We start from the raw sequence: 19,090 nt of genomic DNA on the forward strand, positions 1-19,090 counted from the left end.
TTTGAAGTTAAATGATTTATTTTGGATAATAATGTACAGAATAAGACTCAGCAAAAGGAAAGCAGCACAGATCAATGAAAAGAATAAAAGCCTAGGAATCAGATTTAGGTATGAACTCTGACTCTCTCATTTACAAGTTTAGGACTTAATAATACAAATTAACCTTTGCTCAGTACCACTAAAATGGAGCCAGTTTATTGTGAGATAATACCTAGCATGGAGCCTGATACATAGCAGGTACTGAATGAATACTTCCTGAATAAATACTAAAGAAAAAACAAACAACAAATATGTAGCTTCCAAAGTGCTTGTGTCCTTTGTCACACTCACATTCGACCAATACCAAGATACCTCTTATACTAGTAACTTCAACTCTGCATAACAATCTAAAATTTTGAACTAAGATGTGAGTACTGGAGCTACAGGGCTTCTCTGGTGGCTCACACAGTAACGAATCTCCTGCAGTGCAGACCTGGGCTTGACCCCTGGGTAGGGAAGATCCCCTGGGGAAGGAAGAGATTAAGAAGAGGTGGCAAGAATACACAGAAGAACTATACAAAAAAGGTTTTAATGACCCAGATAACCACGGTGGCGTGGTCACTCACCTAGAGCCAGACATCCTGGAGTGTGACGTCAAGTGGGCCTTAGGAACCATTACCTCAAACAAAGCTAGTGGAGGTGATGGAATTCCAGCTGAGCTATTTCAAACCCTAAAAGTTGGTGCTGTAAAAGTGCTGCACTCAATATGTCAGCAAATTTGGAAAACTCAGCAGTGGCCACCGGACTGGAAAAGTTTAGTTTTCATTTCAATCCCAAAGAAGGGCAATGCCAAAGAGTGTTCAAACTACCGCACAATTGCACTTATTTCACATGCCAGAGAGGTAATGCTCAAAATCCTTCAAGCTAGACTTCAATAGTACATGAACTAAGAACTTCCAAATGTACAAGCTGGATTTAGAAAAAGCAGAGGAACCAGAGATCAACTTACTAACATTTGCTGGATCATACAGAAAGCAACCAAATTCCAGAAAAACATCTATTTCTGCTTCATTGATGACACCAAACCTCTGACTATGTGTATTACAACAAACTGTGGAAAATTCTTAAAGATATGGGAGTACCTGCCTCCTAAGACCTGTATGAAGGTCAAGAAGCAACAGTAAGGACTGGATATGGAACAACAGACTGGTTCAAAATTAAGAAAGGAATTTCCAAGGCTGCATATTGTGACCCCACATATTTAACTTATATGCAGAATATATCATGCAAAATGTTGGGCTGGATGAATCACAAGCAGGAATCAAGATTGCCAGGAGAAATATCAACAACCTCAGATATACCACATATACCTCAGATGATACCACTCATTAGGCAGAAGAGGAACTAAAGAGCCTCTTGATTAGAGTGAAAGAGGAGAATGAAAAAACTGGCTTAAAACTCAACATTCAAAAGAGCATAAGATCACAGCATCCAGTCTCATCACTTCATGGCAAACAGAAGGTGACAAAGTGGAAACAGTGACAGATTTTATTTTCCTGGTTTCCAAAATTACTGCAAATGGTGACTGCACCCATGAAATTAAAAGAGGCTTGCTTCTTGGAAGGAAAGCTATGACCAACATAGAGAGCATATTAAAAAGCAGAGACATCACTTTGCCGACAAAGGTCCATATAAGTCAAAGTTATGGTTTTTCTAGTAGTCATGTACAGATGTGAGTTGAACCATAAAGAAGGCTGAGTGCAGAATAATTGATGCTTTTGAATTGTAGTGCTGGAGAAGAGTCTTGGGAGTCCCTTGGGCAGCAAGGAGATCAAACCAGTCAATCCTAAAGGAAATCAACCCTGAATATGCACTGGAAGGACTAATGCTGAAGCTGAAGCTCCAATAATACTTTGGCCACCTGATGTGAAGAGCCAACTCACTGCAAAAGACTCGGTTTCTGGGAAAGATTGAGGGCAAGAGAAGAAGGGATGACCGAGGATGAGATGGTTGGATGGCATATCGATACAAAGGACATAAGTTTGAGCAAACTCCAGGAAAGAGTGAAGGACTTGGAGTCCTGGTGTTTTGTAGTCCATGGGGTCACAAAGAGTCGAACATGTCTTAGCAGCTGAACAACAATGAGAGCCGTAATTCTTTACAGGACTGATTGTTTAAAGGATTGCTCTACATGCCAAATTTTCTCCATAAGCAAGACTGAGGCATGGACAAAACTATTTGGAATTTCATCTGATCACAGATTCTGAGCTTGTTTTCTGATTTAGCTTTGTCAGGTTTTGATCCTTGACCCCTGCGTCTATTTCTAAAAGTTTTAGAATTCTTAGTGAGGAGGGATGTTACTGATGTGGTTATTACTGACACCCCAGAAACTCTTCAAAGAACCTAGAAATCTGGTTTAACAACTGTCCCAAATGAATGTTATCAGGCACCTTAGGGAAGCATTTAACCTAGACTTTTTTCTAAAAGAATGATTCTGAATTGAACTGAACTTAGGAAGCTTTTCGAAACTATATAGCTATATGAACTTCCTCCCTAATAGGAAGTTCCTCAGGTGATCCTGATACCCACACCGCACCCCCTCACCTCCCAGTCTCAATGGTAAACCGCTCCTTTGATATAGTTTATGCTGCAAGCTCCCACATACTGTTCCGCTGAAATGTGTTTTCAATTTTTGATTCTAGAAAATAAAATGGTCAGCACTCTTTAAAAGCAGTCTGCGAGCTGTCTCTGTCAAAAGCAGCTGAAAAACTAAGGTTTTTAATGCATATTAGGATTTTATACCAGCTGCTGCCTATAAAAATTAAGTTAAAGGCAGGAAAAAAGACAGATGGAGGACAAATTTTCTTGCCTAAATATCAGATATGCAGATGACAGCACCATTATGGCAGAAAGTGAAGAAGAACTAAAGAGCCTCCTGATGAAATTGAAAGAGGAGAGTGAAAAAGCTGACTTAAAGCTCAACATTCAGAAAACTAAGATCATGGCATCTGGTCCCATCACTTCATGGCAAATAGATGGGGAAACAGTGGACACAGTGGTTGACTTTATTTTTTTGGGCTCCAAAATCACTGCAGATGGTGACTGATTGCAGCCATGAAATTAAAAGACACTTACTCCTTGGAAGGAAAGTTATGACCAACCTAGACAGCATATTAGAAAGCAGAGACATTACTTTGTCAACAAAGGTCCATCTAGTCAAGGCTATGGTTTTTCCAGTAGTCATGTATGGATGTGAGAGTTGGACTATAAAGAAAGCTAAGCGCCGAAGAATTGATGCTTTTGAACTGTGGTGTGAAGAAGACTCTTGAGAGTCCCTTGGACTGCAAGGAGATGCAACCAGTGCATCCTAAAGGAAATCAGTCCTGGGTGTTCACTGGAAGGACTGATGCTGAAGCTGAAACTCCAATACCTTGGCCACATGATGCGAAGAACTGACTCATCTGAAAAGACCCTGACGTTGGGAAAGATTGAGGGCAGGAGGAGAAGGGGACAACAGAGGATGAGATGGTTAGATGGCATCACCAACTCAATGGACATGAGTTTGGGTAAACTCCGGGAGTTGGTGATGGACAGGGAGGCCTGGCGTGCTGCAGTTCATGGGGTCGCAAAGAGTCGGACACGACTGGGCAGATGAACTGAACTGATAAGAGGTCTTACATTTTAAAAGTTTTACAGAAAATCAAGAATACAGTGGCATAAATATTATGCCATTAAAGAGCTATTAGTGATAGTTCTTTCCACTATCCGTACTGGAAAGGCAGCAAGGAAACTGCAAAGGCTATTTACATCTCTCTCCATTCTTAGTAGACCAGTAGTTCTCCAACTTGATGTACTTAAGCATCACCTTCAGAGCTTGTTAAAAATACGTGGGCTCTCACCTGAGATTTTAATTCAGTAGGTCAACATCTTTAACAGGTGATTCCCATGTAACTGTTTCATGGACCACATTTTTCTTACCAGGTTAGATACTGCTGAATACAACATATAAGAAAAAGATGCACTCAATTCATAAATGCTATTTGGCAAGTTGTCCAGAATCTCCACAACACTAGAGTCAGAGTCATGTGAATTCTGGGCAATTTAACTTTAAGAAAAGAGTTATTTCTATTGAGAAATTTTTCTTTTCTTAAAAAAGTAGAAGCAAAGGACACTAAGACATGACTAATGGAGAAGAGGTATTGAATTACACTTCTTTACATTTCTCTCTAAATTGCTTCACTTCATATGTTAATGATTAGTTACTTATTACACTTTAACCAGTCTATTTTATAGAGAATTCCAATGGTTTAGAAACACATGCTTTAAACCATGGCTCAATCACATGTATGGGAAGCTTAGATATTTGGACAATGAGACAATAATCTAGACCTGCTTTGCCTTGGTCATAATGTATATAAATTATAGGCAAGTAAAACTAAAAGTCTTTTAAGTAAGGCTTGGAAGGTTTAACTTATAAAGTTAAGGTAAAAATCAAACAGAAGAGAACCATATACCTCAGCACTTGAGGGAGTAAGTGGAGGCAGTGCTCTCAATGTCCTACTTACACAAAAGTCAAGTGCTATAGATAGAGGGAGTCACAAAGTTTGCAATCAGTGGATGGCAATAGTTGCTTTCTGTAATTGTTCCCAAACTTGACTGTACTTTAGGACTGCCTGGAGAACTTCTTGGTCATATCCATTGAAACACTATCTTTGGGGATGGTAAAAGTAAGAGGCCCACTGAAGAACCGTTAGTCTGTACAAAGCTGTTCCAGAAGTAGACAGACTAGTGAGACTCATACAGATGGCTTTCTGAAAAAAAAAAAAATCAAGCTGCTTCCTTCATATACCATTAGGAAGCAGCTGACCTAAAATGTAATGAATGAAAAATCATTTGTAAACTGAAGAAACCTAATATAACAGGAAAATGTTAAAATTAAGAAAAGTGATGGAATAATGAAAAATATTTTTTTAATTGTTTTTCAGGAATAGCCATACAAAGAGTTTTTTCCCAGAGAAATTATTTACTTAGAGATTAGAGAATAAATTACAATGGGAAAGGTATATTAGGCTCCCATAATTACATGACAATATTTTAAAATATATCAAAACTCCTTATCTTTGAATCTTTATAAATTTTCTGGCCTTAGCTCTCAGCTAATTTTCCCTATCTTTCCTAAAATACTGTTAAGTTCCTTAAGGGTGGGAATATGCTTATTTCACATTCCCATAGTATTTACTATGACACAGAAGTTGTTCAAATATTAATTAATAATTTCATACGACATAATTTTAACTTGAAACTCCCATGTGAGTCAGGAGATACTGGTACTGTAATGGTCAGGAAGTACAGATCTACATGCATGATATAGATCTGTATTATATAAAAGCCCCTTGACATGCCTGTTCTGCTGGGAGTGATTTTCTAAAAGCCAGACAAAAATAGCACTTCCTCTCTAAAGCCATCCCTGATTCTCAAGTCAGAATTAATTTTTTTCTTCTTTGGTTTTATCCTTATTATTATGGCCCAGGCCACATAGATCTTTAAAACAGTCACATATCCTCCCAATACATAAGATTTTGAGCTCCTGGAAGCCAAAACCCTGCTTTGTTATCCTTGTATCCCTGGCACCTTACATAGTGTTCTATGTATGTGAAGAACTTGATACATGTCTGCTGAATGAATGAATGAATGAATGAATGAGTGACCACCACATGATACCCTGTTCTTTAAAATGTGCATCCCAAAATTCAGTATCCACTCATGAATTACTTTGCTTACCCATTTCTTCCTCTCCTAAAACGGATTACTGCAAAAACTAATTTACAATACTTGATAAGAAAATACTTATCAACCCATAGATTGTATATATGTTATTCAATAGTAATAAAGAGCAAGGTTAATGAAAATAGCTGAGAGAAAAAAACCTTACCTTCTTGAAATAGTTGTCTGGCATAAGATGGCTCTCTGCCTTGAGGTTGGAAAAAAGCATAAATGCACTTTCTCACTAAATCTTCCCATCCAGTTCTGCCAGCAGCTCTCAGGGAACTAGTATCAATAGAGATGATTTTACCTACATAAAGAACAAAAGGTTACATGTATGATAGCCTCCAGATATGTCACTTAACATTTCAAGACTAACAAGTGTATCTAAAATATTCTGCTGCCTCTCAAATGCTTAATGGACAAAAGCACTAAAAAGCACTATTAATTTTTATCACATACAGTAACAGAGTATATCAGTGACATGAAAATACAAAATTGCTTTGGCCTTGGAGTGTGTTGTATCATATCATAAAATTCAATACCAGTCAAGTATTAAAGTCATACCATAAAGACCCAAAGCTATGGATACTAATGTAGGTCAAACTTTTCTGGGCTGCTCTTTGGATTCTGCTATCTATATACTAATGACTTATTGTGGATGGAGAGGCAGAGATGAGCTATATTATTTTGGTTCCAGTAATTAAGTGAAGAGACTATGAGAAAGTAAGCAAGTCCTTCCTTTTCTACCTCCTCTTGAGCTGTAGACGATACTGCACTTAAGAGTAAACAAAGACTGAAGACAAAAAAAGCTAAATCAGAAAAAGATAAGTGAGAACATTAAGATCTGCTAGGCTATCATATGCTTTATAAAATTTAGTGGTGATGTGATACTGTTATCACATTTAAACAAGTTTCCTGAATGATTATGGAAGAATTCAGGCAAATTATTCCTTAATTGGGGGCCATTTAATCCAGTTGGTGATTTTTCATATCAGTTTTATTTTCTATAAATATTATATTCATATAATATAGGGGAGATATACACATATATGTGTATGTGTGTTAGATTATTAAGATGAGACCTAAAAAGCCTCATCCAATTTCAGAACTTGAATATTACCAAGATCATCAATATCATTCCATTAAGTGTGTATTCCACACTTGTCACATCCCTCTGTCTTTGTATTCTCCTGTCAATCTAGGCTGTTTCCAGTTTTTTGTCATTACAATCAATACTGCTATGAATATCTTTCACATTTTCCATAGTGCATGAGGTATATAAGTAGGAATAGAACTGTTGAGTCATAGGTTACATGAATGTTCAATTTTATATTAAACTGTCTCCCAGAAACTTTTATAAGAGTTAATCCAACATCCTCTCCATCACTTGGTTTTGTTGGGCTTCTTTTTTATAATTAGCAGGTGAAAAATGGTTATGGTCTAACTTTTGTATTTCCCTGATTAATAAGGTTGAATATTTTTCATGTTTATTCACCTCTCAAGTTTCCTCTTCTGTGAACGCCTTGTTGTCTTCTCTTCATCTTCCCTTTTGTCACACAATCAACTCAAACCTATTGTACTGTTTGTGCCTCTTTAATCCCTTCTTTACATATTTCTCTTGGTTTGTTTAGAAATAAAATATTTATTAGACCTCTATAAAGTAGGGTCTAGAATCTAATATACCCAAGTATGTCAGATCAGGTTGTCACCCAAGTCTTGGCATAAATGTAGAAACAAAATAAATCAAAATTTAAACGAGGGAATTCTTGTTATTTTAGAACAGTTTGGGGACAGCCTGGTGAAGACTGTGATTGAAACTACAGATAATTTTGGACTTCCTAAGAGTTTCAGTCATTCAGTTTTTGTCTCATCACATCAGGGACTAAGAACTGGTTATAGCAGAGAATCCAGGGTTATATAATCTTCAAATGCAATAATGCTCCTCATATGCAGTGACAAAGGGAGGCCTGTGTGTTTGTGCAAGTGTGTACAAGTTCAGTATTAGGCCACATGAGAGCAAGGAAGTCTGTAATTGTGGAACTGGAGGGTAAAAAGTAATTAAATTATCAATAACGGTAACAAATGATTAGTAATGTGATGAGTATCTTAGGAGGGAATCATAAATAGGTTGACTTAGAATACTTCTGCTTGCTAGAGCAAAGTTTAACTAACCAACCAACCAAACCACTGTTCGACATTTCCAGGGAGAAAACTTATTTTTTTTAAGGGACCAGAACCACTTCATGTAGAGTTGGAAGTACTGCTAAAATTTAAGGAATTAAATATCTAAAACTTTTTATAACTAGTTTATGATTTTTTATCTAAATCAATCCCATGATATAATGCTAATTTTATATTTTAATAATACTTCATATTATTTTGGTATCTTTATATTTTCTTTATACTTTATATTTTCTCTGGTATTTTTTGTGTGGTAACTGTGTACAGTACGGTAATGCCCTTTTAATAGTGCATTGGTGGAAGAAAACACAATATAAAGTAAGAATCCTATTTTAGGGTCTAAAGATATCTGTTCTCAATAATTAGTTGCCTGGTTTTAGAAAAGTTACCATTCCCTCATGGGTAAAATGGACAGGCTGGATTCTATAATCTCTGAGGTTTCCTCTAGATTTATAATTACTTCATGATTCAGAGCTTTTAAATTTTTACAGATTTATTCTAAAATCAGGCATATTAGGATTTTAATGCTGGGTCCTTGGTCAGAAACAAAACTACCAGTTATATCATTGTTCCTATGGAAAAATACAGTCTTCTTTAAAACAATCTAATTTAGGATTCAGTTTATAGAAATACAATTGAAGAAAAGCTGAACTATATTGTTCCTAAATTATCCTCATAATTTTTAGGACTCCCTTGTCTTCCACATTTATTCTGTGGACTAACCATCACCCCTTTCCAATAGGTTTTTATTCTGCTAACTCTCAAGCCCTCTTTGGTCTTACTGACACAAAAGACCAGCTATATTTTTTAACAGACCCTATTTTTCCTTCACGCAGTATTTTTGGTTTTTCAGTAAGGGTTTATTAAATTTTTCCAGTGTTGTTCACTGGTAGAGTGTAACACATACATGCTAGACTCAAAAAGGGAAAGGAAAGGTATGCACATTGACCATTACTACACTTAGATGGTGTATATCTGAGCTCCCAGGTGCTCTCTTTGCTGTATTCTATTGTCTGTGCCAATGTATCCCAACCTACTACTCTTTAGTGAGAGCTGTTGGGAGTTTATCTTTAAAATCCAAGAATAAAGCATACAACATAGGAATATTAGATTTCTGGGGCTAAAACATTAATAAATATTGTAAGAGGATCTTATAAACAATGGTAAAGTAAAAAAGTAAACGCTCACAAAGAATAAAATTTAGTAGAAATGATTTTTAAAATCTTGGTCTGCTATAAAAACCTATCTATAGTATCTGTCTCTATTTTAAAACTAGAGTGGTGAGTGATACATATACAATTCTCATTGATGAAAACCTAAGTGAAGATAGGATTAAACAATATAGGGGAATTCCCCGATGGTCCTGTGGTTAAGACTCCATGCTTCCACTGCAGGGGGTGCAGGCTTGATCAGAACTAAGATCCTGAGCATGCCACAGGCACAGCCAAAAAAAATTTTTTAATTAAAAATTTAAAAAAATATATTAAACAACATATGAGAAATTCTTTATATTAAACAACAATAACTATTTGTTTTTGCTAAAAATCAAACCTGAAGTAGGCCTTTAAAAAGAAGGGCTTACTTTCAGGCCCTCACTCACTCTGTGGCTGCCTCCTGTCCTCCTTTCAGTTCTAACAGATGTCTCTGTTAGAACTCTCTGCAGCTCTGTTTCCTCGATCAGGAGCACTCATTCTGCACATGACCCTTCCTCAGCGCACCCTTCCAACACTCTTACTGGCAGAGTTGGCACAATCTCATTCTTTGGGGCTTAATTGTGTGGTATCAGTTTGACAAGCTTTCTGTTAATCAGCTGATTTTTAAAACAGGACCTCCCTATTAGCTTCTCTTATACCACTTACACCTTTCCATCAAAAAAGTACTAATCTGTAATCATATCATTGCTTTTTGCTCAACCATGTATACCCAGAGCAATCATACATATGACAGGCACTTTCAGGTATTCGATTAGTATGTGCTGAATCCATTTAAAGGAAAAGAATAAAGGATAAAAGAAATAGTCAGATACATTTATGCACAATATTAAAACCACCCTTTTGTATCTACTTGTAAGCAAATATATTAATATCAACACTGCCAATTTCTTTTCATGAATTTGAAGAAATAATTTATAATCAACAAATAGAGATATGTGAATAATTATAAAATAATTTCTTCTCTAGCACCCTCCCAACAATGATGACAGTATCTAAAATGCACAATATCAAGACCACATCTGAAACGTTTTCTGTAGAGGACTAGTGAACAGCAGCTGAACAGCAAGAGAAGAGAGGGACACAATTAGTTTTAAGGGGATAGTCACATTCATTAATGCTGAAAGAACATTCAGAACTTTGCAGCTAGTACCTGTAGTATCTTGCTTGGTCATAAAGGATTCTACACCCGTAATGGCTGGAGGCCGAGGTAACCGCCGTGCAATACAAATCAAACATGACTGGAAATCTGCCCAAAACAAGAAGGGCAAATTGAAGGAAAAGAGGACAGAAAGTGGTTCACATCTATTACCTGCCATTAACAGTTTTTATAAAAACAATACATGTTGTAAGATCTGACACAATGTTGGAGTGACTCTGATCTAACAGTATAACATTAGAATTAAAATTGCTTGCAACCAAACACTAGCAGCTCCAGAAAGAGGTCTAGTTGGGTAAGATCTGACACAATGTTGGAGTGACTCTGATTTAACAGTATAACATTAGAATTAAAATTGCTTGCAACCAAACACTAGCAGCTCCAGAAAGAGGTCTAGTTGGAATCAATTATCCCTTCCCACTGAATGCTCCTATGTAAACTAGAGGAGACCGAAGCATCTCAAGTACTTGGGGGATAACAATCTGAAGAAGTAGTTTGGGCTAGATTCAAGCAACACAGTGGTTTTTAAAATACAGGTTCATAATTTCCTATACTCATTAATGGCTACAAAGATTATTCCTATAACCACTGAGCAGATTACAAACTATCATATGAAAAAAAAACAACATTTAACTGTTTCTGAAGAAGCATTATTTTGCCCTTGACAGAAGACTTTTATGTTCCTAGGACCTATAATTTTTTTGAATGTCCCATTTCCATTTTTGTGAGAGTCTGCACAGAGTATCATACAGCTAAACATGAATTTGAATCATATAAGACAGGCCTGCATGTATATTCTGTAAGAAGTCCCCAGCTGACTGCTGTACCCTTTCCCTGGTAGGAGCCACTACAGACAAGCCTTTTTGCATCTGACTGACTTCTCCACAGCTTCCTTCCCTGTTCTTTACTCCACCAATTTGTGGTATTCTTAACTTAGTTCAGTTTAAGCATGCATGGAAAACTCATCCACTGAAACGTATTTAACTAATACCATGTTCATAGCCTGTTCCCATTAGAGCTTCAGCTGTGTTTTCATCTGCTCCTAAGCTTTATCCTTATAAATTACCTTGTATGGCCTCAAAAGTGCTAGCTCTATTCTCCAGTGTTCCATACACGCTAAGCTTGAAACTTTCTAAAAATCAGAGCTGTTCAACAGCCTGCTGCATCTGGTACATTTCCAACTGGCAGCAGTGAGTTACAGCTCTTATTTCTAGGCAGCAAGTTGGTTTGAATGTGACATTTTAGTGGGAATGTCAGCTACAACTGAGAATTTGGGGGTATTTTAAAGGGGGGTAGTTCTAGGTGTTAACAATTTTTTTCATAAGTATTAAGAAATATATAGCAAATTGAAGAGCCACTAAGATATACAATATCATAACCAAAAATATTATCCGAAGAAGGCAGTTTACAATCAATTTCCTCTCTGTTTCTAAAACCACGGGAAAAGCGATCGAACACCTTAAAACCACCCTCTGTTTTACCTTCTCCATCCTCCTGAATCGATTTCGGCTGTGACACAGTGAAACACTGCATCACTTCATACCGCTGGCAAGCTTCCTGGTTCTCGGGGCCAGGCTCATCTGGACGGTGAATTAGCATCCTGCAGTTAAAGGTATGGCTGTTTCGGCGTGTTGCCTCTTGAGGCCAAGGAACTCCATTCACTGTGAAAGAAAAATTGATTATATGCCTGTGAAGGAGAGGAAAAGGTACAAACTCTGAAGATACAAATGACACACCTTTACTTATTTGCTTAATTAGATACTCAGATTAAAAGACAGACCCCTTCAGATCTAACACTATCCTGAGGCAAAAAGAGACTTAACTTTCCTTTGCAAACCTAATCCTTTTACCAATTAGAGAAATGTAAAATTTGCAAGAAACTGTATAGGATTTCCTCCCTCAAAGATAAGGCCTTACAAATACCCTAATTCGTTAACAGATAAAGAAAATTAAAAATTAATAGCTTCTTGCTTTTTTGCTCAGAATTTTATAGCAGTTAGTTAATAAGCTTTTCCACTTGCTTCCTGCTATACCCTGGCATTGGAAAAAAAAAGGATTGATAATCATAGGTCTGTTACTAAGCAAGAATTTTAACCTGGAAGGCAAGGCTGCTTAAGGGATGGCTTGAAAGTATGTTGTATGTTCCTCCTTCTGGTTGGAGGAATCAAAGTTTTTCAAATGAGCCTGTCACTCAAAAAAAAAAAAAATTTTAGACTAGACAAGAGACCAACCTTGGTTTTTTAAATCATTTTTTCCTGCTCTTTATTTTATTTGCACAATCTGCATGCTACAATGCCTTAAATATAGCAGATAATCATTTTACTTCATTAAAATGATTGCTAAAACACAAATGTTACTGGATTCAGTGTAAGAAAACTGAATTCCATTGTAGAGCAGATATCTATACATGTCAAGTGAAAATCCCTGTGTAGCGAGTCACTACTTCCCAGTTACAATATTATATTCAAGCCATGGTGACAGACAGGGTTTTTCAGGCTGTTCTCTCACCATTCCCAACAGTTTTCTTACCATAGCCTCGCTGTTGAATCTCTTTCCTTTTTATGATCTCATCACTCTACAACAGTTAGAGGAAATCACGGAAACAAACCTATACTGGAGTAAGAAGTCTTGGTTCTTCTAACTAGTTGTGAGGTTTGGGTTAATAACTTAATCTTTGCCTCATCTCTAAAATAAAGGAATCCACTATATTATGTCTCAAGTCACTCACACTCCACATTAAGACCCCTTGATAATTCAAGTGTCAAACTAGTGATTTTAATAGTAACAATCATTTCAGGCTGCCAGTAAACACATATTATCTTTTCAAAGAAGAAATAACACTTCCATTTCATCAAGTGAACAACATAGAAAACAAAGAGCTATGGATAACATTTTATTTTCATGTTTGATTTAGTTATACAGGATTTCTAGCCAAGACTCTCCCCCCAACTTCTGGAGTGCCTACAGGTTAAGGAGCAGGTATATGGCTTAGTGAATAGAACACAGGCTGGAAGTCAGCCCTATCTATCCTCTCGCTAGCCGCCTCTGGCAGTGAACTGCCCATCCAACCATTGGATGGAACTCCAACCATGCTTGGAACTCCTGAGTTGAAACCACTTACATCAAAAAATGTTCATTTTAATAAGTATGTAATATGAACAGTATTCCTTCCACCCTCCTTCCTTTTTTCTTTTCTCTGAGCAAGGTGGTAGGATAAATTACACACATTTGTCTCTTCCTTAGACATAATTAAAATTCAAAACAAAAGGAATTCCAAGCGGAAGCTTCTTGTGGCAAGACGACTAACTGTTCTGCTTCCTAACTCTGTCACAGAATTATGGCAAAATCTAGAGGAAGAGGATAAAAAGAATGTTCTCTATCAGCTATTTGATGATGTTCCTCCTTCATATTTAATCTCAGGCTGAAATTAAATTTTAAAATATTTTAAATATGTATAACATAGAATAATACCATATATTATAAACATAATAATAATTATACTTTATTGAGGGGAAGTGACAGAGAGCTCATATTCTTTTAAAAAAAAACACATTCCTTTTACCTAGTGATTTTGGTAGCAGATTCTTCACAAATTCTGCATGATCACCCACATGCAGTATGCTGTAGACACTGGTATTCATTAATTCCTCCTGATTATAACCCAAGTAGCTGGTCACATTTTCTGACACAAATACAATCCTCCCTTCACAGTTCACAACAAAGAAAAATCCATCCAAAGCCTGTAAAGAAAAAAAAAAAAGGATGAAGAGGTTATGAGGTTAAAAGAGAGAAGAAAAATACACAAATATGTTTCTCTATTGAAAAAGAGATTGGAAAAAAAGAAAAAGAGATTGGAAATATGTGTCACGTTAAAAAAAAAAGGGTACTGAATAGAAGATTTAATATTGCATGTTCTCTGTGGAGGGAACAGGATTTAAAAACAGACTGTACACTTATGTTTCATGTAGGCATGAATAAATATGCCAAACTTCTTCCTTAGAAGAAATTTTATGGCAGTAATGTGAAGTAAGTGACTGACCGATTCAGTCATAAACATCTCTAAACTGTGGGTTAAGACCTGGTGTCTACCCTCAAGGAACATGTGGTATAGTGGAGAGACATAAGCCTAATAAAATGCCAGTGAGAAACGCAGTATGAAAGACAAACACAGACTATTCTGTGAGTATAAAGAAGGATGCTTATTTGGGGTCAAGGTGGGAGGCAGAAAAAGGATCCTTACAGGCCCTGATCTGAGTTATAAAAGGCACAGTGGAGGAGGGGAAGAGGAATGAGGGAAGAACATTCTAGGCAGAGGAGAGGGCATGGCACATAATGGAACAGAAAAGCAGTCTGGAGCTGCTGGAGCACATGGCACAAGACAGGCAGTGAGTCTGGAGAGGTGGACAGGAGCCAAGTCACACAGGGCTTCTATGCACGGAGATGGAGCCCAGGAGCTCCAAAAGAAGATGTATATGCCCCAAGGAGAACATAATATCCACAGAGGTGCGGCAAAAGAGTCAGAATCTCTACTTATAGTAAAATCTAAAACATAAGGAGGAAATTAAGCTTTATTAACATATCAACACCCTGGTGCCTCACTCAGTCCATATCAGAATCTGAGAGAGGATCCAGAACGGAAAAGATGACAGAGGTACCTTATTTATAATCCTTCTGTTTATTGCAACATGTTTTGCAGTTTACTTGTTATAGAATGTACAAAAGCAACAAAAACAAGTCCTTTAAAAAAGCAGGACATATACAGAATTTTGTAACAAGACGTAACCACCCTTGGTATTACACATGATTTGCTGGTTACTTGTGGCAAAACACTTAACAAAGCTGTCTAACAATGTTGATGAGCTACTCAGGGTAGAGAGGGAGGTGGGAGGGGGGATGGGGATGGGGAATACATGTAAATCCATGGCTGATTCATGTCAATGTATGACAAAAACCACTACAATATTGTAAAGTAATTAGCCTCCAACTAATAAAAATAAATGGGGGAAAAAAAAAAAAAGGTAAGTGTCCCAAGTTTGCTGACCTTTTCTATGATGATGCATGGTAATGATAATACCCTACCCAGCAGGTATTTTCCAAATAATAGACACACTTAATTTTGTTCCTTCAGGGTAAAGATGAAATTTTAACAATGAAAATAAACTGCTTTCAATAAGACACGTTATAGAGACAGTACGTGAAAATGGATGTTTTGAAATGTTACCACAGTTATCATTTTGTTGCTGAAAATGATGTAAATCACTTATAAAAATTATCTTCTCAGTTTAAACATTTAGAAACAAAACATTTTCACTGCTCAAAAGTCTTCCAGGTTTGGTGGGCTTTAAAAACCCATTTTTAAAAAAAGGAAAATGCAACACCTTCTGATTAATTTGGAGAATCACTATTTGAGATTAAAAAAAAAAAAGGAATTTAGAGAATTCCTTGCTGGTCCAGTGGTTAGGACTCAGCACTTTCACTGCTGGGGCCTGGGTTCAAGCCTCGATGAAGATGCCTCAAGCTGCACAGTTTGGCCAAAAAAAAAAGGTGAAATTTGAAGAAAAACTTACATAATTGGTAGGTAGGATTTCAAAATGAGTAACGTGACTCAGAAACTCATCCAATGATACATTTTTCCATTTGTATCTACCTTATTTTTATGAGGTGTCTTGAATTTTCAGGTGATTATTTAAGCCAAATATTCAAATAAACTGAACTTGAAACTACATCTTAAAATCACTGCATTCCAAAGCATTCAATCAAGATTTTAAAAAATAATGAAGTACAGCATAGTTCTCAAGAAAAATACTGCTAATATCTTCTTTAACAAGAACAAAAAGAAATAAAACTATTTTTATGCCACCTGACTGTTGTGACTATTTTTCACTTAGTTCATAATGTGAAGAGGAAAGGGATGTGATTAATAATCTAAAAACCTCAACACTAGACAAACCTTTCACTAATCTATTTTGGATTTAGATGAGCACAAGAAGGTACTCTCATATCCAATTGTTTTCTAAAAGAGTAGCTATAGATTAGATCTATAAATTAAGATGAGAGTAGATCATAACAGGTGATCAATATATGTATTTTTTCTAAAAGTTAATGTGAAAATAGGGATAACTGAAATACAAACATATTATTTTCTTAGAAGATCTAAAAGATTTTTTAAAATGTTCATAGCTATTAACTGAATCAGTATAAATACAATTTAACTTTTTTTTTTTCCTTTTTGGTCTCTTAGAAGAGTTTAATAAAAAACAGTTTGGCCTTCCCAGGATGCACAGTGATAAAGAACCTGCCTGCCAATGCGGGAAGTGCAGAAGTTGCAGGTTTGATACCTGGGTCAAAGGGATCAAAGAAAGATCCTCTGGAGGAGGAAATGCCAACCCACTCCAGAATTCTTGCCTGAAAAACTCCATGAAGAGAGGAGCTTGGCGGCCTATGGTACAAGCGGTCACAAAGAATCTGACACGACTGAGCACACACGCATGCACAAGTACAACAAAGTATCTCAGAGCAAGAAATAGGATTTATATACAAAGCAGGCAAGTAAAAAAAACTTGGCTATTTCATGGTGAATCACTTCCAAGGGGCATACTACCCAGCTTCCAAATCACTACCTTTTTATTTTTCTATCTAGCTTCCAGGGTGTCCTTCTAGGACACTGCCTCCCTAGCGACCCTGTCTAACTTCAAAGTCAGTCAGCTTCTCCCTTGCTTTTTACACTCTCCATATCTGTCTCTAGGTCTGGAAGTTATTACCCTTTGTCTGCAGCAGGGCTGGGAGAGACTGAGACCCACTCCTAGGGTCATCTCTGCCCACTCTGAAGATTGGCCAGTTGTGGGCACAGGGGTGGTGGCAGACAAACCTCAAGCACTAGCAAGGTCCAGAGAGATTCACCTGAACTACACAGTGCAATTATTTTTAAGACATGTGTGAAACCCAAAGGACTTAAAAGCCCTCCTTCCCTGCAATAGGTCTGCAGTCCCTGCAGGCTCCTGTTTTCACACTTTCTGGGACTTCTCCAGGCTCTCCCATTGACTGCACCTGACCTCACTGCCAAGCTGGGAAGTTATTCTAGTAGCTGGCCTCTGGAATATGCAGTTGGTCAGCCTTGCAGAGAATACAGAACTTTCACCAGGTCCCTGCTTGGCCTCGATTACATGGAATCATCATTTCCTCTAAGAAGTCTGGGGCATCATGTTTCTTTTGAGCTTCCCCAGAAAAGACTGGCTTGGAAAACCAGTTGACAAAGGCTACCCCATGGCTGCAGAGATGTTCTGCTGACCTCCTGAGATGCAGACAGCCTATCCTGGACTGGATATGTGTATTTTTTTCTGTTTTGTTTTCTGAATTAAAATAAAATATGTACTTGAAATTTTAAAAAATATGACAATTAAGTAGATAGTATAAGATCTGCCAAAATCCTATTCCCAAGAGATTGGTAACATTTCAAGGAATCCTTTGAAACTATTCCTCTGAATATATAAACATTTTTAATTTCTAAAAGTGTATCTAATTAATATAACCTGCTAATACTTGTTCTTATTCTACAAGTTTCCCTCATGTGTTGTGCATATAATTAATTTCCAAGTGTGCTGCTGGGAAGGAATCTTCCTATTTCTCCAAGTTCTCACAGCTGGGCTCACTGAGCTACACACAGGAGATGACAACAAATGCCACTCCATTAAGTACAGCATCATCAGTTGGAAGAGTTTTTCTCTCTTCCCAGGATATCAGCCTTTGAAGAGGACCACCCTGGGTCTCAACGCAGGGCTCGCACTGGCCAGGGCTTCTCACAGGGCCCTTGCTTTAAGTGATTACACAAGCTTCCCTGAGTATCACTAAGTGTCAGTCACTAGACAAAGTTCTGGGAATAAAACACACATTCTCAACAATTTTATAGTCTCTGAGGGAAAAAGACAAGTACACATAGTCACAGTGTAGTACAATAGAGGCGTTCACAAAGGTTACACACAGATGCCAAATGGGCAAAGGAATGGCTGTTGTGGGTAAAGTTTCCTGGGAGGAGGCTCAATGACACCAGAGCCGAGGCCTGAAGGACACAGAGCAATAACTCGGGGGGACGAGGGGTGGAAAGAACATTCCAACAGAGGAAACAGCTCAGAGGTTAAAAAAAATCACCTTGTACACACTTGTCACATTTGTTATACTTAACAATAAAAAGTTATTTTTTTTTAAAGCTTCAAAGTAAGGCACCATTACCCCCACCCCCACCCCCAAAAAGCCATGGGGATTATTTTGAAAGTAGTGTTTTTAAGCAGGAGAGTGACATGATCTACTTTAACAAAGATCTTTCTGGCAGTGGGTGTGGCATGTGGACTGGAAGTAGGCAAACAAACTGCAATGCTATTGTGATACTCCAGCTCAAACGTGAGCCTGGATCAAGGCAATGGCAGTGGAAGTGACAGAAGAGAAATCTACAGATGCAGAACAAACAGCATCTGGGGACCTCTAGCAGCCATGGAAACAAGCACAAGGGGTGATCCTTCATTAGTGACTTCAGGGTTCTAGTAGATATGTGCCTTTTCTAGACAAAGGGGACTCAAGCGGGAGAAAAAAACAAGTTTTTAATTTTTTGACTTTTTTTTAAAAATAGGAGATAAGGGGATCAATTATAAATTTAGCTTTAGGAAAGTTATATTTTGAAATGACTGAGGAACTTTCTGATGGAGATGCTGAAAAGGCAATAGGATACAATGAAAGGGAAGCTGTGAAGAGAGATCTGGGCTAATAAAAACATACCTGTGTGACTTACAGGTACATATTGTAT

The 19,090-nt window shown here is 37.3% G+C and overlaps 1 protein-coding gene across 12 annotated transcripts in view; it reads right to left on the reverse strand.

Annotated features, from left to right (window-relative positions):
* NCOA1 (nuclear receptor coactivator 1) overlaps positions 1-19,090 on the reverse strand; it is a 203,635-nt gene that overhangs the window by 57,469 nt on the left and 127,076 nt on the right. For all 12 annotated transcript variants that reach the window (XM_043469211.1, XM_043469212.1, XM_043469219.1 and 9 more), the window contains 4 exons: positions 13,859-14,036; positions 11,778-11,957; positions 10,291-10,386; positions 5,912-6,052 (listed from right to left, as the gene is read on the reverse strand). In XM_043469211.1, coding sequence (XP_043325146.1) covers positions 5,912-6,052; positions 10,291-10,386; positions 11,778-11,957; positions 13,859-14,036 — 595 coding nt within the window. The remainder of the gene's footprint in view (positions 1-5,911; positions 6,053-10,290; positions 10,387-11,777; positions 11,958-13,858; positions 14,037-19,090) is intronic.

Source organism: Cervus canadensis, chromosome 5, assembly GCF_019320065.1.
Source record: "Cervus canadensis isolate Bull #8, Minnesota chromosome 5, ASM1932006v1, whole genome shotgun sequence".
NCBI classification, from domain to species: Eukaryota; Metazoa; Chordata; class Mammalia; order Artiodactyla; family Cervidae; genus Cervus; species Cervus canadensis.